Source organism: Phoenix dactylifera, chromosome 8 (assembly GCF_009389715.1).
Source record: "Phoenix dactylifera cultivar Barhee BC4 chromosome 8, palm_55x_up_171113_PBpolish2nd_filt_p, whole genome shotgun sequence".
Classification (NCBI taxonomy): domain Eukaryota; kingdom Viridiplantae; phylum Streptophyta; class Magnoliopsida; order Arecales; family Arecaceae; genus Phoenix; species Phoenix dactylifera.
The window spans coordinates 8918007-8938262 of NC_052399.1; the positions used below are offsets into that span (position 1 = coordinate 8918007).

General features: G+C 40.6%; 1 protein-coding gene across 1 annotated transcript; it reads right to left on the reverse strand.

The window, feature by feature from the left end:
- Window positions 1-4692: 4692 nt before the first annotated feature.
- Window positions 4693-18191, reverse strand: LOC103722440 (probable inactive receptor kinase At5g10020). Its single transcript, XM_008812998.4, has 3 exons — window positions 16984-18191; window positions 9864-11528; window positions 4693-5475 (listed from the first exon to the last, which is right to left on the reverse strand). The coding sequence occupies exons 1-3, from the start codon at window positions 17915-17917 to the stop codon at window positions 4895-4897; spliced, it is 3180 nt and encodes a 1059-aa protein (XP_008811220.1). The 5' UTR covers window positions 17918-18191; the 3' UTR covers window positions 4693-4894.
- Window positions 18192-20256: the final 2065 nt, after the last annotated feature.

Consider the following 20256-nt stretch of genomic DNA (forward strand, 5'->3'; position numbering starts at 1 on the left):
ACTTTGCCACAAACCTCGGTGACATCCTGCACTCACCAAAGGTACGAGCATATCTTGCCAGTCAAATCTAATACGCTGTGCAAGTCGCTCTGACGGCCTCCTGACGTGTCAGTGGACTACCCAACTACTGACGAATCACCTGTAAGAACTGCACTCTCTGGCTCCAAGCCTCCCACGGTGTCCCAGCCCACTGCCGCGTCAATCTCGCCCATGTGCACTGAAAAAGCACGTGGTCTACCGTCTCGTCACCTCCACACCTTCCACACTCAGAGGAAATCCTCAATCCACGTCTACTCAGCACCGCTCTCGTCGGCAGGCAATCTCCGATCACCTTCCAAAAGAAGAGCGCTACCCTCGGGTGAAGCTCGAACCTCCAGATCTAAGTGCAGTCCGACCCTGGCTCATGCTCTCGCTGGATAACTCGGGCAAGATCCCCCAACCGAACATGGTACTATACGAGGTGCCCCAAACCCAGATGTCTGGTCCCGCACAAGCCGGGACTGGGATGGACCGGACCCTCTCGGCAAAATGCACCCCAAATAACTGTCGTAGCCTGGTCTTGTCCCACTCTGCCCCACTTGGTACTAGGAGGTCGCACACCTGCAGTCCCTCTGCTGCCACAGTATCAACTGTGGTCGGCCAGTGCATTAAGGAAAGAGCATACATCCACAAGTCACTGGCTACATTGATGCTCTGTCCATCACCTATCAGCCACTTGGTGTTCGCCGAAGCGGCCAACAAGTATCCTTGATCTCCCGCTACATGAAAGAAACTCTGCGACCACTCAGTGCCATCCCCTCCGAGCCCCCACGGCCATATCTGGCTGTCATCACCTAGCTCCAAAGCCCCCGTGACTCTAACATAAACTGAATAACATGACGAGCAATGAAGGCCTCACGTCTCTCCAGGAGAGACTGCACCCCCAGACCGCCCTCTTTGAGAGGGAGGTAGACACCCTCCTAGGCCACCAAGTGCACCCCATGACCCTCTTTGTATAACCCCCACAGGAAGCTCCGAAGAAGCTGCTCAATCCTCATCAAGACCATCTTCGATGCCATAGTGTTGGCCATAAGATGGACTGGCATGGATCCTAGCACTGATCTAACCAGTGTCAACCTGCCCATCATGGAGAGGAGGCAGCCCTCCACCCTTCCAGCCTGCTCTAGATGCGCTGTACCAGACCAGAACACTCTACCACCCGTAGTCTTCTGCCTGAGATGGGAACTTCCAAGTAGCTCCGGGTTCCCTTCTGCTTTAACATTTGCAGTATCCTTCGGATCTCCTGTCTGACTCTGCTCTCCGGTTGGGGCTAAAATAAATTGTTAACTTCTGAAAATTCACCCTCTGCCCAGACGCCGCGCAGTAATCTGCCAATATCGTGCTGAGGATCCGTGCATCAGAAGCCCACGCCCTGGCCAAAAGAAGACAGTCATCAGGGAAACCCCAGATTGGTTCTTGGCTGCCAAATTCCTGCTAAAGAACTAATTTTGCTGTCCTGTTATGCCTACACTAGTGAAGGAGGATGCACAACAACTATATGAAGTGCTATCCACTGTTTATCTTTTCCCACCATTGGTGGTGGGATAAGTTGTAACAACCCAGGACCTCACCCAAAATGGCTAGCCGGAAGGTATTATTTGGGTTCCTTGATCCTGTATAAGTACCCAAGATCTACCCAGCGAATAACCGATGTGGGACTGAACACACGCCCGCACGGGTCCTCACATACTCCCCTCGTTCAAGCCCTGACGTCCTCGTCAGGCTAAGGGTTCATATCTATTCAAATCTAATCACAAACACCACGATTGGCCCGTGGTCAGCCCCAATAGATCCGTGCTGCAGTGTCCCCTAGTCCACATAGGTTATGAGCCGGGTCCGCTCTGATACCATTTATAACAACTTAGGACCTCACCCAAAATGACTAGTCAGAAGATATTATTTGAGTTCCTTGATCCTGTATAAGTACCCAAGATCTACCCAGCGAATAACCGATGTGGGACTAAACACACGCCCGCACGGGTCCTCACATAAGTAGATCATGTCGGGTTGCATAGTACTTGATCTCCACTGTAGCTTCAGGAATAATATTACCTTGTCTTACCCTCACCTTGATCATGATGATGGTTTTCAACTGCAGAACTAGCACTCTTCATAGTACTTCATCCTTTTTCTCCAAATGATCAACTTTGGGCATGATCATGATGATTTCAACTGCAGCAGTACTCTTTCAAATGGTGGGATGAAGTCTGATGATTGAATTGCTAAGCTTGATCTCTATTCATGATGATTGAGTCTCTAGTATTTTATTTGATTTTAGATCACTAAAGTGTTGAAAGAGTGATTGTGGGTTTGGATTTGGTTGCTTAAAAGTAGGTCGACTTCGACGTCCGCCTTGAAGACTTGGGTACTAGTAAATGTACAAATCAACAAGGCAGGTAATGGAAGTAAAGCTAAATCCCATCTCTCCCATATCAACAGGGGTTAAGGTCAAATTCTAGCATGTAGCATTGCTGGACTTTGAAGCCTTTCCCATTTTCTTTCTTTCTTAATTTCCCTGTTGTCCTATTCTTCCACGCGAGCCATAAGCGGCAACATGCATTCCTCCTCCCAAACTGGAAAAACTGAGTCTTTTAAACAAGACTTGTAGCCTTTATCTTTTATTATTAATCTGAGGGAAAAATTGACTTGTAGCCTTCATCATTCACTTACATTCCTGGAATGATGCCATGGCCCCTTACTCCCTTAATTTGTCAAGATTTTTAAATAGAAATCAAAATATAGCCTACAGGGCCCAATCACTAGGAAATAGCAGGAAGATAGTCAAATTATTTCTTACTGTAGCTTTATTAGTTTTCCCAAGTATCATCTTTGTTGTAAACTCTTTCAATTGTACTTGTCCATCCTAATTTTCCACCTTTATTTGTTTGTCCTATTTTCTCTCCTTCCTCTATTGTTCTCCACACCCCCCCCCCCCACCCCCCCCCCCCCCCCCCCTTCCTTGTTTCTCCTCTTATTTTCTTCATTTTCACCTATTTCCTATGTTACTTGGGCACTCAACATCTAGCTCCAAAAATCCATGTTGGATACGTATATAAATTGGATAGCTATCAGATTTTTACATAGTTATGAAGTTTTTTAATTATCATTTTTTATGATTAGCAGAGAGTTGAGTTGTTTGACCATTTATTTTGACATTGCTATTGATTGTTTGTTTTTCTAGAAATTGGTCAAGTGTGTTGGCATTAAAATAACTTTATAAGATGTTATTTTTCTTATATCTTTTAGTTAATTGGGATGCTTAAAGGAAAATATGTACATAGAAAAAAAATTGAGAAACAATATTTGAAGATATAAATATATAATTTAGTTAAAATTATATTTTATCCTACATATCTCCATATCTTTTTTTTCCTCTTGCCGAGTTAGACACTTAGAGACGCGTTCGAATCTGATTCTTGTGTTCGTATCCATGTAATTAAAATTATATTTGATCCTATATATCCCCATATCTTTCCTTTTCCCTCTTGTCACTTGGAAATGCATCCTAATTTAATTCCGGTATTCATATTCATGCAACACTATCTATTTCTTCTTCGTACGTCTTCTTCCTTCCCTCCTTTATTTTTGCCAATCATCCTTCTTAACCATCCATTCCTATCCCTTCATTTGAAATTACATATTCCTTCTAAAATTTGAGTATACAATAGTATGCCGGTGCATTCAAACCCTTAGACAAAATGTGTTCATCAAACATGTTGAGTCGGCTCAACCCAAAGTATAATTGAGATTAGTTAAGCCTGGCTTTAGCCTTCCAGCAGATTTACCCAGACTTTAGTATATTAGAACTCGAGCTTTCTTGAATTTTTTATTTAAAAAATTATAGAATGTGAAAGGAAAGAATGGAAATGGGAGGAGGGAGGCAGATGAAGAGGTGGAAGGAGGAAGGGAAGGGAAACCGGAGGAGGGAGGTGGACGAAAAGGTGGAAGGAGGAGGAGGAGCATGGAGGGTTACCTATTTATTTAACCTATCTAATCTACTATTTAGTCTATTTAATCTATTTAATCTATTATTCAACCCTAGAGTTACCTATGCAATGTATTATTTAAAATCTGAACTGAATCGGCTCAAACTGGGCTTAAGAACCTAACCATAAGTGTGACCAGACTAACAGGCAGAGTCACATTTCAAGCCCGGCCCAGCCTAGCCCAGCCCACCGGATTTAAAATCCAGCTCTATGCCCATCTAAAAGCCTTCAGGCTTGTCGAACAAGCTATGCGGCCCATGAACTGGCCTACCTCGGAAAAACTTGAAGTTCTAAGCCTAATTTCTGAATGAGCGGAAAGCAGGGTGGAGCATTCCAGACTTTCGAAGCATTATTTCCGCCAGCTTTTGCCCATGTGCATTTATTTATCATCTTGGCAAAGAACTATTGCACGTCTGTCCGAAAAACTAACAAGCAAATGATTTTATCCATCTATTTATTTCTTTATTTATTTGCTTGCTTGAGCCGGAGTTTCAGCTGAGCGGCCTGGAATAAGTTTCAAATAGTATCACAAACAGATTTGCTCTCCCAATGCCCGTCATTGAATTAATAGAACGCAAAAAATTGTTGATGCAACAATACGTTCATAGTCCTGATGTCAGAATTATTTATTGCAACAAATTGATTAGAGCCAGCTATGCAAATCATATGTCAAAGATTGCAGGCACAGCAACACAACAGATGAGAATTAAAATTACATTTCTTTTGAACTCCTCCACCAAACCGAAAGGATCAATTAATGGATCAATTTTTTTTTTTTTACACTAAACTTAAGACAAGCCTTGATAAGAAGGCTTGGAAACCCAGAAAAAATGGGAAATTTTAATTCCAACAACATGTACAAAAAACTCTCACATTGTTATGGAACAGAGATCTTCAAAGACTGTCCTGATGCTAGGCCTCTCGTTTGGAGGAAGAATGCACCTAAGGGATACGGACAGCAATTCATCCATCACCCTTGGGGCTTCTTCCAAGCCTGTGATGTCTCTGTCGAAGCAATCTGTTCCACGCCCCTCCCTATTCCACAACTGAACCCAATCAGTAAGATCGACTGCCCCAGACTGGCCCGAAATAATATCACCGGCACTTCTTCGGGTTAGCAGTTCCATTAATATTACCCCAAATGCGTATACATCAGCCTTGAATGATGGGAAAGGCTTGCTTGTAGTTGCTAATTCAGGGGCACGGTATCCAAGTGCTCCCAAATTTAGCATCTGCTCAGCAGTGCCACTTTGTGTCATGAGCCGATGAAGGCCAAAGTCTGTCAACCGAGCAGTGAGGTCTGGACCAGTCAGGAGTATATTTGTTGGCTTTAGATTACCATGAGGGAGGCCCTTTTCATGATGAAGGTAGAACAAGCACCGAGCCACATCTATGGCAACCTTTAGCCTTTGGCTAACAGATAAGCGTGAGTATCTTCTTGGTGTTGACTCTGCACAGCATGTATGGAGTAAAGATAGAACCATATATTCCACTGAGGAGCATACTCTCTATATTATATTAACATATACAGGTATTGATTGTACAATGCAAACTATGGTACAAAAATACTATAATGCAGATACAGCAGGTCATATAGGTGCTGCCTATGCTCAACCTATTTGATGTGTGGGTTAGTGATGCCTGACTTATACAGAGTCCACTATCAAAAAATTGTACTCCATACTTGCATTTAAGCAGGTTAGCTATAAGTTTCCAGCCCTACTCCAAAACTAGAACTCTGGTCATCACACAACAATGAGATGCAGCTCAAAGTATTTCAGTTCTTAAACAAGAAAAATCTAAAGGTTAGATTTTATCTTTCCATGTTAACAAGCCACCGCACTGAAAATGCAAGATTTTTGATCTGTTACATGGTTGCATTTTGCCACAAGTGGCTTCTGTGCGGGGACATAAAAAAGACTGGCGGACAACATTATGATATTTTAAAGAACATTGTCTTGAGTATTATGAGAAGAACTAAATTACAATGGTTTTCCCAAGATATACTTACCAAATTCTGGTGATTCACATTATGTAGGATAATAACAAAATCTAGGACTGGCTAACAATGTTCCATGACCTTTTGTTTTAGTAGCAGCTATAGTAAGTATCCAACTAATTTTTTTTATGCAACAGAAATGGGAAATTAGAACTTTGTGGATAGCAATTTAGGTTACATTGAAATTGCATTATCTTCATAACAATGCATCACCGGAAGCGTACAGGAAATCTCTTGCAATAATCTTCCAACCACCAAAGAAATCCATCAAAATGACTACCAAACATATTGTTGAAGATATCCCTCGTGACTTACACGTAAACAATTGGAACTAACTTTAATTCTGTTGATCTTAAAAGGTAAGGGTTTACATCTTGAGTCTGTAAAGCATTTTCTGGTGGCTATTCCTAACAGGTCTCAAAAATAGATTACATCCGTGATCATATGCTGTCTCTAGGTTGTAAGAGAACTCTGTGGACAAAGAGACAGAGGTAACCTAGTCATACCCAACTGATTGTAAAATGTCCAAAAACTAGAGTCAATTAAGTCAATACCAAGCCATATCTAAAATAGTTGAAGGTCAGCTTTCTTAATAAGGCTCCATCCACAGTTAAAGAACTTCAAATCTTTTCTCCTAATTCATTTGGATTCCCTAAATTCACTTCATTATTATTGATTCTCTAGCAACAATTAATCACTAGAAAAAATTACATTTCCAATAGCTTGTAGAACAAAAGACTAATGAAAGTGGAACATCAGGATTGGGTTCGACAATGTGGGCATGGGTTTGAATCCATTAATTACCAATCCACAACTGGGTAAATTTTTTGTTATTGTCAGTAGGCGAATTTCTTATGGTTCCTCCCATGTTCATTTTTAACTACCCCTACCCCAAATTTACCACACCATATTTATCTTTATAGTTGCACCTATACTACTTTCATCTTATGTGCCTGCAGCCATACTATTTCCGGACCTTAAATTAGTGTCAATCTATTTGCTGCCCTCTATAATTTTATCTACCATGCAATGACTTACGGCGATGAAGATCACTGCAAAAGCACATCTCCTTTGTATCCATATCTTCATTTTTATTGAAATTTTGCTCTTTTTGCTTGTTCTTTTGTGTCTTAGATATAAGGAAACATAGTGGGTATCACACAACATTTGTTTTGATGACACTGATTCGACCAAGGATGGCAAAACCGGTATCAACAGGCATGCTGGCCAACGATCGATATGGTACAATACCTATCCATCCCATGCCGAACCGTGGCGTACCATAACCACGGGAGGTAGAGGGAGAGGGTCAAAGAGGAAGGAGAGGAGGGAGAGGGAGAGGGGGAGAGGAAGCAAGAGAGGGAGGGAGGGAGGGAGGGAGAAATGGGGGCTCATCTGGAGGCATGGATTGATCCGTAGCTGAGAAAAGACGGGTCTCTCAGGTTCAACAACCATAGTTGGGTAGGACGGGGAGCGGGAGAGAGACGGGAAGGAGGAGCGTGGTGGTGGCGGCAGCGACGAGTAGAGGCAGGAGAGAGGTGAGGTTTTCAAAGGGTCCACATGGGAGAAGAGAGAGGGGAGAAGAGAGAGATAGAGAGAGGTCAGAGGAGGGGTTTCCAAGGACTTGGGGGGCATTTAATCAAACAGGCTTGGGTTTAAGCTGGTACAACCAACCATGGTTTCGATAGAGAGAGAGAGGCCGGAGGAGGGGTTTCCAAGGCTTGGGGAGGAAGGGCTTTGGTGAGGGTTTGATTCGATATGCCCCGAACCAGGAGGTTCAAGCTGGTACAACCAACCATGGTTTCGATATCTATTCCCAATGAATTTGCATCTTACTGACTTTGACTAATTTAGATGGATCTATGATTCGAATTACATTTACTTAGATTTTTGTAAAAATTGCATTTTGTAAAATTCGGCCAAGTTATATTAAGTGTGACTTGACTTATATAAATTTTTTTAATGTTTGTGCGGAAATGTAGTTCGGATGAATCCTTTACAGTCAAAAATGCATATAGGATCTTGAGCTTTGGTGGAGCTCATGTTTCTTTTGCCTACCAGTTGTGGAGATGCCCCCTCCCATTTTAAGTTATTGATCTTTTCATGGTAGGCCATCCAAAACAAGATCCTAACTGGTCAGAATTTGATGCAACAAAACTTCTACAACCCTTTTAGATGTGAACTTTATGGGAAAGCTGAGGAAACTATTGACAACTTATTCCTTGCTTGTGAGTTTTCCTTGGCTATCTGGAGGACCTCTGTAGAGAAGCTTTCCCTTGATATTGTGGAAAACCGGGCAAGGGATGTGTTTTCAACAAAGATGGAAGAGAGGCTTGGATGAGTCATCGGTTGCTGCATCTGGCTGGAAAGGAACAGGGTCTTCAACGAGAAATGGAGGAACATGGGCGAAGTGACTTCACAGATTAAGTTTTTGGTGGCCAATTGGGTTAGCACTTGTAGCAGAGAATTCAGAAAATTACTCCTGTACTTCAGAAACTGTTGTAGCCTAGAGTTCAACATTAGCGGGGAGGTATCTCTATTTGAGGGCGAGTTCTTTTGTCCTAGATGATTCAAGATGAAGAAGTTTTGCAGAGAATTAGTTTTGTAGAGAATTTAAATCCTCGGGAGCCTAAGTCCGGGACTCTAGATGTCCAATAGTATTGCTTGTTTCTTAAGAATTTTTTGCATGAATACCTCCTAAATATCGAATTTTGCATGAATACCCTCCAAAATTAATATTTGCATGCATACATTTGTAAAACACTTGTTTTGGTATTCTACCATTTTTTTATCTTTGTTTTTGCATATATCTCGACACCATCTAACATTGTTAAAAAAATAACGGTTTCAAATTAAAATGACTAAAATACCCGTAATGGGTAAATGTATAAAAAAATATTTAAGGCGGTCGCGATGGGGGACAAAAAAGTAATTTCAAAATTCTATTTTATTTTTAATTAGAATGAATATGGTTTTTATCAATAGTGTTAGAAGAACCGTTATATTAGGGCATTTGTGCAAAAATAGTGTTTTATGAGGATACAGAAGTAAATATAAATTTTAAGAGGGTACTCATGCAAATTTGAATTTTTAGAAGGATATTTATACAAAAAAACCTTTTCTTAATGGATTGAATGGATCTCATCCAATACTTTACTCAAAAAAAAAATGATATTGAACTGATTTTCTTGAAAATGTGTCCTAAATTACTACTTTCCTCATGATTTATAAATATCATCATACAATTTAAGGAAAAGTTTGGTGTTAACTAATATTAACATGCCACATTTCACCTAGATTGATCTTTTCAAATATGGATAAATTACTTTTCCTCACTTTTCTTTTTCAAATTCATTAGATTTTGCTCCTAAGGTCCCACATGTACTGAAATTTCTAGGGATTTTCATAATTGTTAATTAATTAACACAACCTTCCTGGATAACTGGTTAGCACCAATATTTTATCATGGATTCTTATGGTAACTTGTTTAGTGGTGCACACAACTTCTGTAAAATTGGCAAATACATGGATAGAAGCGGAATAAAGCATCAGATTTTTAGCTTAAGTATTACTTTTACCATAATTAGCCCAGGAAAAATAAGTAAGTTATCAAACTTGAGCTAAATTCCAGTTATATGCACACAAAGGATAATTCTGATGGCAAAAACATAAAGATGCAAATCTCCAGAAAAAGACAAAAGGCATAACAAATTAATAAAATGAACAGATTAACTAGTATTACTTTCAAGAGTCCATAAATGATATAGAGCAATCCAGAAACTGTTAAAAATTTGAAGAAATGGCAGCTTAAATAGAACTCAGGTTATCGAAAGTCTTACCATAAAGATAGAGTGCCAGACTATCTCCATTAACATAATCTGCAACAATCAACCTCTCTTGCTCCCTTTGGCCCCAATAATAACCCCTCCAAGAGATGATGTTTGGATGTTTAATGGTTCCTATTCTCTTTGCCTCCTTCGCAAACTCTTTTTTATGTTTCACAAGGCCAACCCGCAACCATTTGACAGTCAACATGTGACCACTATCTAGTGTTGCCTTATATGATGTACCATGGCTGCTTCTACCAAGAACTTCTGCAGGTGCATGAGACAATTCTTCAGCTGTGAAAATTAAAGAGTTGTCCAACAAAAACAACTCTCCAGCAAGTCGATCTGGTGAATACACATCCAACTTCACTGGTTGCTCGGACATGTGTGAATCAATAACATGAGGTGAAGATGACAATGGTGACCCTGGAGAGGACGTCCATCCAGTGGATGGAGGACAATGCTCTACCACATCAAGCTTTGTAGATTCTGAATCTCCTTTTGAATCAGAATAACCATAATCCACAGCCCCAGTTAACAATGCTTTTTGCGCAGACATTGATCTAGCAGCCGATGTTAGCAGATGGTCATTTGAGAAACTCATCGAAGTAGGTACAGCATTATCTTTTGGAGACTTAAATATGTTAAGCGGGCCAAAAATCCCAAGTTTTATATCCCTCCCAGTTTGACCTCTGGACCCATTCCTTCCACATATTTCTTGAGTTCTTACTATATAAAATGTCATTATTACAAATAAAACCAAAATGACAGCACCAATGGAGCCAACGATAAATGCAATTCGAATGCTAGACTTCAGACGATGATGACTCATGTTCCCAGAGACTCCATTGCTATTACTTCCTGCAGGCAGGGCATTTGAGAAGACTAGTAAAGCATTTCCGGGATGAAATGAGGTGCTTGGGAACCTCTGCAAATTCGGAGGAATAGTGCCTGATAGATCATTGTAGGAAACATTAAATACCTTTAGACCTTGTTGAAGCATGTCTGGAACCCTACCCTTGAAATGATTGATTGATAGGTCAAGAAATTCCAACCCACCAAGCTTACTTAACTCACTTGGAAGCTCTCCAGATAAAGTATTATTTCCAAGGTTGAGCAGTTTAATACTTTGCAAGTTACCAATTTCTGGAGGCAATGAACCAGATAACAAGTTATCAGATAAATCAAGGCTCTCTAGATGAGTATAAGAAGGCAGTACAAGCGACTCAGTTGAGTGTGAACTTTGAAGTGGAATACTTCCAGTAAAGTGATTTCCTGAGAGATTCAGACTTGTCAAAGTTAGTGATCGAAAAAGGCTAGGCAAAACAGGTCCTGTAAGTTCATTCAAACTGAGATCAACCACAGACAATTTCGAATAGTTTCCAAATACCGAAGGAAGGAATCCTACTAAAGAATTATTTTGAATCTTAATGGAAATTAGATTCCCAAATTGTGAGGCCTCATTTGGATAGTAGCCTGATAATGCATTTGAACTTAAATCAATAACCTCTACTGAATCTGCCCAATACTGCATCACAGATAGGTCACCAGAGAGCATGTTTTTACTCAAATCCACAGACACACATATCCCTAAATTAGGGGGCAAGGAACCTGACAATGCATTTGAAGACAGATCCAAAACCTTCAAAGTGGTAGAGTTAATAGCTTTAATATGACCTGCACAAGTGACAAACTATAGTTATAAACTAGCGGGTGAATAGTTGCAGTTCGCTATAAGCAATAGAGAGCGGATACTAAGTCATACATCACCAAGACCTTTCAGTGAAAGTCCATTAACCATACACTGTCTTAACAGCTGATATGAATAGTATTTAAGTTTGAAAATTAATGGAACATATAAGTGCCTCATACAAAACAGTTGACCAATACGTAGCCTATCATGTCAACAATTGATGCAAATACCATGTATGTGCATGTGAAAGGAAAAAAGAAAACAAGGTGCTGAGGCACTTTACTGGATATTGAGATAGCACATCAAATGACCTCCTATTGCTGAATCAAAAAAAAAAAAAGAGAAGTATATTTTAACTATTTCATAATCACCAAATGTAACAACATCCATATGAGTTGGTAGTACAGATAATCTTTTCCATCTTTGTCTATAAATGGCTAAAACATATATCAAAGTAAGTGATGCGAAAGGATCCTAGATATAGGATAGTTTAGGGAGTAAAGCAGTTTTATTGCTTGCTATCCAAAGTCTTGAGAACAGGACAGCAAATAATATAACTGAATTTATCAGCAAATGGTAGTGCAAAAGTATTCTGTCTAGGGTTTTTGAGTGAGGAGCTGGTAGGAACAGGAACACAATGAATGTAGGATTTAATTGAAAGATCAGTTGTAGATTTTAAAACAGATTATAGTAAATATTAAGCACAGAAATTCTTAGAATGCATCAAGACAACAAGCAAGGAATCAATAAAATCTTAGCTAAATAGGTTGATATATTAATCAAATAAATCATAATATGGAGATGCAGAATCTGTTGACAGAAATCTGGCATAAAATTATGCAACATCAGCCGTCAACAATAAATAGAACAAAGAATAATAAAGTAGAAATAGAAGAGGAAGAAGAGAGAATAATAAGAAAGATAGGGGAGAAGTATGAGAGAGAGGGAAAGAGGAGGAGATAACCAAATCTTGGCTAAGAGGGTTTCTCCATTCCTTCATAAATTTCAGCATACCAATCCCCTAGTTTGAGTCATGTAGAACTCCGATACACGTAGAAAGAAAAATTTGTCTTAAAATCCCCCTAACTACCAACCTATTTGGCCTCTACTAGGACTTGTAAAAGATCAAGGTTATTGTCACACATACTGTTCATGATACAAGGACATGAACAGTAACTTCTAGTTGCCTTCCTACCTAAAACACATCAATTGATAAAATACATAAATCAAATCTAAACAATTTTTAAAACAAAAAAGACTCTTGGACTGCCGACTTTTTTCGTTCACTCTATGGACCCAAAAGATGCTCCCGCATCAGTAAGCCTTCCTGTATTTTTGTTGCTGATTTCATGCAGGTTCGCTAGCATCTTCCTTTTCCTCAATGATTCTACATAAATTCAAGGCCCTTTCCTTAGTTGGACATTTCACCCTTATAGGTTACCACCACATATCCTCTACTACTGCAACACATTAGCTTTAAAAATTAGCAAACCCAAAAATTAATAGACTAATCTTGTGAGCATTTGCAACATTTATACTATTTATCAAGTCAAACCATTAAAAATAATATTTGCTCTTCCTAAATGATTTTGCCGAGCCATTACAATCCAAAAATCACAAAACACTCCATGAAAAATATCAGACCTGCACGCACTAGTAGGAAATCCAACCTGACCCAACTAGATTGCACCAAAATACTGTTTTTCCCTACCATTGTCTGGTACCTTTTCATGTATCCAAATTTCACAATAACATCAAACAATGCACATATATTAAGATAATTTTCTCAACTTTGTAAAAGATTAAGTTAGTTCCTGCAGGTGAATTACTGTAATCATTTTACAAGTGTCATATCATGTTCTAATGCCTATAAAGTCAAGTTCTCACAAAGTGAAACAAAATAATTAGAGATGCCCAAGCTGATGTAAGAATTGGTGATGATCTTCACAACTTGATAGAGAGTAGGATAACAAAAATGGTGTTCTGGTGCACGAGGCTCCTGCTAATGCAGGTTCGAGAGAGGTTCAAGCATACATAGCCTTACCTTCTCGTGCACAAAGGTTGTTTCCATGTTTCAAACTCATGAAACCCAAGTCACGATGGAGCAAACATACCGTTGCACCAAGGCCCGCCCCCCAAGTTTATGATTAGGTGATCTGTAAAATATGATTGCTAAAACCCAAAATTATACCCTGATATTTGTTTTAAAACAGAAGTGCACAGATACTATCTACAGAGAATTCTTCTATGACAATCTTCTATCTTAAAGTTGACTTTAACTATCTCACATTCAATCATGCGCAAAAAAAACTCACGAAGAAAGATTGCAAAAAGACTTCCTTCTAATATGGTCACAAGAGAAAAAAAAAAAGAAGTAAATTATTCAAGAGAAACCGGGACTCCTAAATCTCAAAACATTAACATCTCAACCAATCCCCCCCCCCCCCCCCCCCCCCCCCCCAAGTTTATGATTAGGTGATCTGTAAAATATGATTGCTAAAACCCAAAATTATACCCTGATATTTGTTTTAAAACAGAAGTGCACAGATACTATCTACAGAGAATTCTTCTATGGCAATCTTCTATCTTAAAGTTGACTTTAACTATCTCACATTCAATCATGCGCAAAAAAAACTCACGAAGAAAGATTGCAAAAAGACTCCTTTCTAATACGGTCACAAGAGAAAAAAAAATATGAAGTAAATTATTCAAGAGAAACCGGGACTCCTAAATCTCAAAACATTAACATCTCAACCAATCCCCCCCCCCTCCCCAACACACACACACACACCCCCACCCCCCCTACGCCAAACTATTCATTATCTGTTGGTGAAAAAATAATCTTGAGCAATGGAAGGATCACGGTCATCCATCCTTCCACTCACATGCACCAAAAGAGTGGCATGGAAGTTTTCTTGTAGCAACTGTATGCTAGAATGTCAAAGGTAATAAAATCTAGGGTCATGACAGAGATCTTATGAGGGATATTTGCTGAAATTTTACAGAAATTGTTAGCGATGAACTAATTATGTGGGGACATCGAGTACAAGCCAGGATGGACAGCTGATTCTTTGTTTCTTTCAGGGTTAGATGAGTAAGGGAAGGTACAAGAGGGAGAAGATAAAGGGACTAACTTACTGTTTGTGGCAACTATTGAAGTTGTACCTTCAACAGTATGGAACCATACAACATAAGATGAAGGCAATGTTATTTTTATTGCCAAAATCTTAAATGTAAATCAAAATAATGGGTATCATAATATTCACCTTCTCATATCTGAAAAATATAAAAATGCAAAAGTGAAAGAATCCCCTTTCCCAAAGCAGGTTAGCAAGGATCAGCATATATGTGGACCTTCTAATTATGTATAAGCATTTCGGCAAGAAGCTTATATTTTTCAGATAAAGCATCTATTTTCAGCAACATATCAGCAAGAAGCTTGGTGATAGGCTTTTATATTCCATTCAGGAAAGCAATTAATCTATGCATTTAATATTACCACCCTCATTTAATAGGGAATAAGCACTATAAAGGTATCACGAAATTGCTCTATTAAATAAGAGGACAGATAGAGATCCTTAAAGTAAACAAAACAAAGCTTTTTTATTTGAGAATTAGAATGGGAGGAAGCCTAAATCAGGTGAGAGCGAGATTCAAACCCAGGTTATTGGTATCGACAATTAGTGACTTTAACAACTCAGCCAAATGGTACCCTCTAATAAGTCGAAGCTCTCATAGAAAAAAAAAAAAAGGAATTTATACAATGAAGATGTCTTTTATATCCCTTCAAAACAATGCCCTCTTCACCTCTTCTTAAGCAATGTTTTCCATCTCAAAAGCATATTTTTTTCTAAACTTGATTCCATCAACTAAATGGTCTACGAATTTCAACATCACGAGCCATCTTTTGAGCAATAAGGGTTATCCCTTATGGTATTAATTTATCCTTAAGTAACATCAAAAATTTGATGGAACAAGATGACATAGCCATCTAGTACCATCATCTTCCATATCTCACCATAACAAACACCAACCACTCATTACCTGAACTAGGAGCTAACATGCAGGTGTGCTTGCAAAAAAATTGTGCTTAGAGAGCAGGTATAGGGGTAAAATTTTTGGAGAAATTTTGCAACAGGTATGTTATCCTAGGTAGAAGATTCTTGTTACCAAGTCCTCATCTCTTCTACCTCCTCTCGATGTCCTCACTCCAATTAATATGCAGAACTCAGGGCCATTTGGGCAAAGCATACCATCTATCTCTCAACAAGTTTATGCAACGCTCACCTTCGTTCTCATATTTAGACCCACTGACCTCAATCTATATATATTTGTTCTCTTGACCACTTGCCTTTTCATTAAAATATTCACACCACCATTGTCCTCTAGCCATATCAACTTACATTTGTCTCCACCTCTCCTCTTCTGCGCCACTTCTTGTGTTCCAATTTAAATTGATCACTTTAAAAATAATCGTCTCTCTTCTAAGTCACTCCTCATTTACAAAGTTTATTGGCCACTTGTAAAATCTTTTAAAATGATATATTTTTTCTTTTGTTCTACAACCAATTTTAACAACTTCTCATGTAGTACAAAAGTTGACCCATTCCACTCTGTTTCCTAATGTTTTTCTTTTTCTCATGTAATTTCTTTATTCACTACAATATTTGTTGAAATGTCCCAACCTCAGCCTTCCTTACCTCTTCTAACCTTGATACTTTGTGACTACATTATGTCCAACTTGAATGTAACAGTCTCTGATTTTTCATTTCCAGGCTTCAGCTTTTTTAGTTTTTGGTCTAAGCTGAGCTTGGTAACCCAATAAAAAGTAAAAAATAATTAGGAACTTCCTCAGAAGAAGAAAGATATCTTGACAATGGAAGGCTTTTCCCTAAATCTGGACCATGCACAACTATTAGTAACAACGATTCAAGCAGATCCTTCCACCCAACACACTCAAAAAATTCAGAAAACTTCCCTTTGAGAAGCGCTAACCACATGAATGGTCATTTCTGTATGCAGGATCTGGGAGTGCAATTGACATTGTACATAACCACATCCCCATGTGGTTGCACATGACCAGCCACACATGGGCCTGCAAGTGCAACACATGGGGCACATGACAAATCACATACAGGGCAATCAGTGGGAGTCTGCACGGCCAACCATGTGCAAGCCCATAAGTGTGAAAGCTCATGCATATCAGTGGCCATGTAGGCATCAAATTTTCCCTTTTTGATAAGCTGCAACCCCATTCTCTTCTCAAGTAGATCCTCTCTTAATATTGTAATGCGACAGGTAAAGAGCAGCTACGGAGCTAGTGTAGTTTCTTTTTTACTTCTATTAAGTTTCCTATGTCCTTAATGAAAGAACAAGTGTCCATCGAAAGTAGCTAATCATAAAACTAAAATCAGTTTCCAGAAGCCAAAATATATTTACCTGTAAATCCATTCACGCTGAGATCAAGTTCAATTAACTGCAATGAACTCCCAAAGACCGCTTCTGGTATAGATCCATACAGCTGATTACCGCCGACCCGGAAAACTTTTAAATTGTACAAAGAATCCAACGGTGGGAGCTCCCCAGTAAGCTGATTATAACCCAAATCCAAAACCTCCAAGCTCTTGAACACCTGTAATGAATCGCTCGAAAAGAAGCCACCGTCGAGCTTATTGCGGCTCAAGTTCAAGTATCGAACTGTATTCCCCAAGCTCGTGAGATTGCCTGAGTCCAAGTGGATCCCCCCATAGAAAGAATTGTTACTCAGATCAATGTACTCAGTGTTCCGGAGCTCGGACAGAAGCACCGCTATGTTCCCCCAGATCTTGTTGGACCGGAGGTCCAGCACCCTCAGCTGCTGGAGTTTCCAGATCCCGGTCGGGAATCCCTGTGTGAAGGAGTTCCTCGAGAGGTTGAGGTGGACGAGTCTGGAAAGCTCCGCGATCCGCTCGGGGATCGGGCCGTAGAACTGGTTGCCGGACAAATCAAGGTGCTGCAGCGAGACCATGGTGCCGATGGCCGGGACCAGGCGGCCGGAGAAGGCATTGTCGGAGAGGGTGAGGTTGCGGAGGGACTTGAGGCCGGTGAGGGTGGTGAACTTAAGCTCGCCGGTGAGGCCGAGGCGGTCGAGGGCGAGGGAGACCACGGCGCCTGAGTCGTCGCACGAGATCCCGCGCCAGTCGCGGGGGCAGGCGGAGTATCCCTCCGGTGGGGCCTTCCACGAGTCGACGACGCCAGAGGGGTCGGCGCGGATGCCCTTCTTGAACTCCAGGAGGGACCGGATGTCGTCGGAGTGCGCGGCGCCGGACGTCCGGCCGACCGCGGAGAAGACGAATAGGTGGAAGAGGAGGAGGAGATGAAGGTGGGGATCCATATCTCTCTCTCTCTCTCTCGGTTTCTTGCTTCCCTCTCAGCTCAAGAGAAGAAGGAAAAAGAAACCCTAGCCATCGCGGAAACCCTGTAAATGGAAATGGAGGAGAAAAGAAGGGAAGAAGAGGAGAGGAAGTCCAGAGAATGGGTTTTGTTTCTATAGACGGAGGTTGAGAAGTCGACCAGATACAGAGAGAGAGAGAAGGGAGAATGTTAACAAGGAACAGCTACAAGCAGCACAGACTGTAAAGGACGGTTACTCAAAACGAATAAAGCCCGCCCCACCCCCCCATACCCACACATGATGGATGATGCCCCAGGAGTGGGCCTTTTCAGCCTTTGCTTCCATATATAAGCATCCTATACTTTAATCTCATGGGAAAGCTTGACATATTTTCTAATCGTATAATAATTTCTGTACTGTCCTCTCAATTTATTCACAAGTAGTCATGGTTGGTAATTTGCAAAGCATTTGTGGTGTTGTTGGGCTAAGGGTGGCAGCAAGCTTAATGATCTTGATTTTGTTAGGTGAGATTTACCGGGGGTTTACCGGTCGGGGACGAAGATTATGTTTGATTACTGTGTGAAGTGCAAGCTAAGGTGAAAGTTTTGTGGTGGGAATGGATTGCTATATTTTTTTTTTTTCCACGGTGATAGTTAAGATTTTGTAATCCTAGAAAGTTAATGAACTTAATTCTATTAGGTAAGATTTCACCGCTAATTTATTGGTATGAGATAGGCTATGCTTGATTAGTGTGTGAAGTGCAAGCTAAGATGAAAATTTTGTGGTTGGGTCAATGGTTAGGCTGTACTAATCAAAAATTATTATTTTCACATGTCGAAGGTAACCACAAGAAGTTAAAATATTATGCTATAAGTAGTCCTCACGGTTCTAAATAGCTGTCGCTGTTGTAGTTGTTATAATAACTACTTTTATCATATTATTAACTAGAAGATAAGAAAAAGGGGAAACGCCTGCGCGAGCTAAAAGTACCGCATTTATACCACACTAATAGGATCAGAGTACAAAGGCTAATTAATGCTCCAAGTCTGCCCAAGCCTCCAAGGAGAAGGCAACAAAGACAAGGCGCTTGTGAGCGGTCGTGGTCCTCAGAAGCTCATGTAGGTAGGGGTCCAATGCCTCAGAGAAAGGTTTTTTTCTCCCTGGCCTTCCTTGTTGGCAGGAGACCAAGCCCTTGGGCCCAAACTACAGGCCTTTTGTGATTAAAACAACTACTCTACTATGCATATCATTTGCTTTCCAGGGCTTATCCACTGAATGACAGCAGGGAATAATACATTGTCAAGTTGGAAGATTGTACCAAGTCTCTTCTGCCTCTCTTCCTGGACTCCCTGACCAAATCATAGAGAGGGAGAAAGAGAGAGAGAGAGTTTGGACTAAAAGCCTCTTCTCTGTATCCATGTGCATCCCACATGGCATGCAAAACAAGAGCTATAGGTTCAGGTCATGAAACGAATATAATTAAAGACAGTGGCCCATGGGTTTGTGAGAACATGTGGCCAAGAAACTTAACCTTGGTTGACCTATTCTTTTGATGACTTGCAGCTCTTTGCCCTGCTGCTTCCCTTCTGTGCAACTCCTTCGTTTCAGTGCCTCTCTTCTCTCTCCTCATGAGATGATGGGGCCTCTTCACAGTGTGCCCGTGGGGGTCCGACTGCACTTAAACAGGGTGGTGGGTGTGAGAGTTTGGTTGTGCAGAGGCTAATCACATTGGTATTAGAATGAAGACAAGACAATGGTAAAGGCTGGGACTTGGGAGCATCAATTAATCGTATCCACTGCAGCATTCTCTCTGCTGTGGTGTCTCAAGGGAATATTGCTCGCTGCTGAGGGTGTTTTATCCCCACCCACCTCCTCCGGTCTGGAAAGCTATCAGTGGACCATCATTTGTTGTGGGAGTTTGTGCAGGAGATTTTGGAAGGGCGATAACACCGGGGGGGAAATCCGGCTCATCACTACGTGAATCAGATTCTGACCCGTCTAACCCTCATTTCGGGTCAAATAGACTCCGAACCGATTTCTGCTGACAAAGCGAAGCCAACAATAAAAGCTCGCTGTCTAACTACAAGCTGACCATTCAAAATTTGCGGCATGATCACCGATCAAAAAAGTGCCCTAATTCGGATGGCAAACAATATCTCCGACGACCCTCGCCAACTCAGCACTTGGGTCGGGCTGGTTTCCAGTGGCAACGGGGCTTTTTCTCAAAATATGTAACCCCAATTTAGGAATGTGGCCAAGGCACTGTATCAGTGGCGCTGTCTCGCAATATTGTCCAAACTATTAGATAATTTTTTCAATAATTTTTGACTATTTATTGG

Bases quoted from the DNA above. Each gene is read 5' to 3' on its own strand.
- LOC103722440 (XM_008812998.4), bottom strand. From the start codon at position 17,917: ATGGATCCCCACCTTCATCTCCTCCTCCTCTTCCACCTATTCGTCTTC. The intron at 11,529-16,983 runs GTAAATATATTT...TCACTTGTGCAG, and splicing joins CAGCGTGAATGGATTTACAG to GTCATATTAAAGCTATTAAC. The intron at 5,476-9,863 runs GTAAGACTTTCG...CATGCTGTGCAG, and splicing joins TCTGGCACTCTATCTTTATG to AGTCAACACCAAGAAGATAC.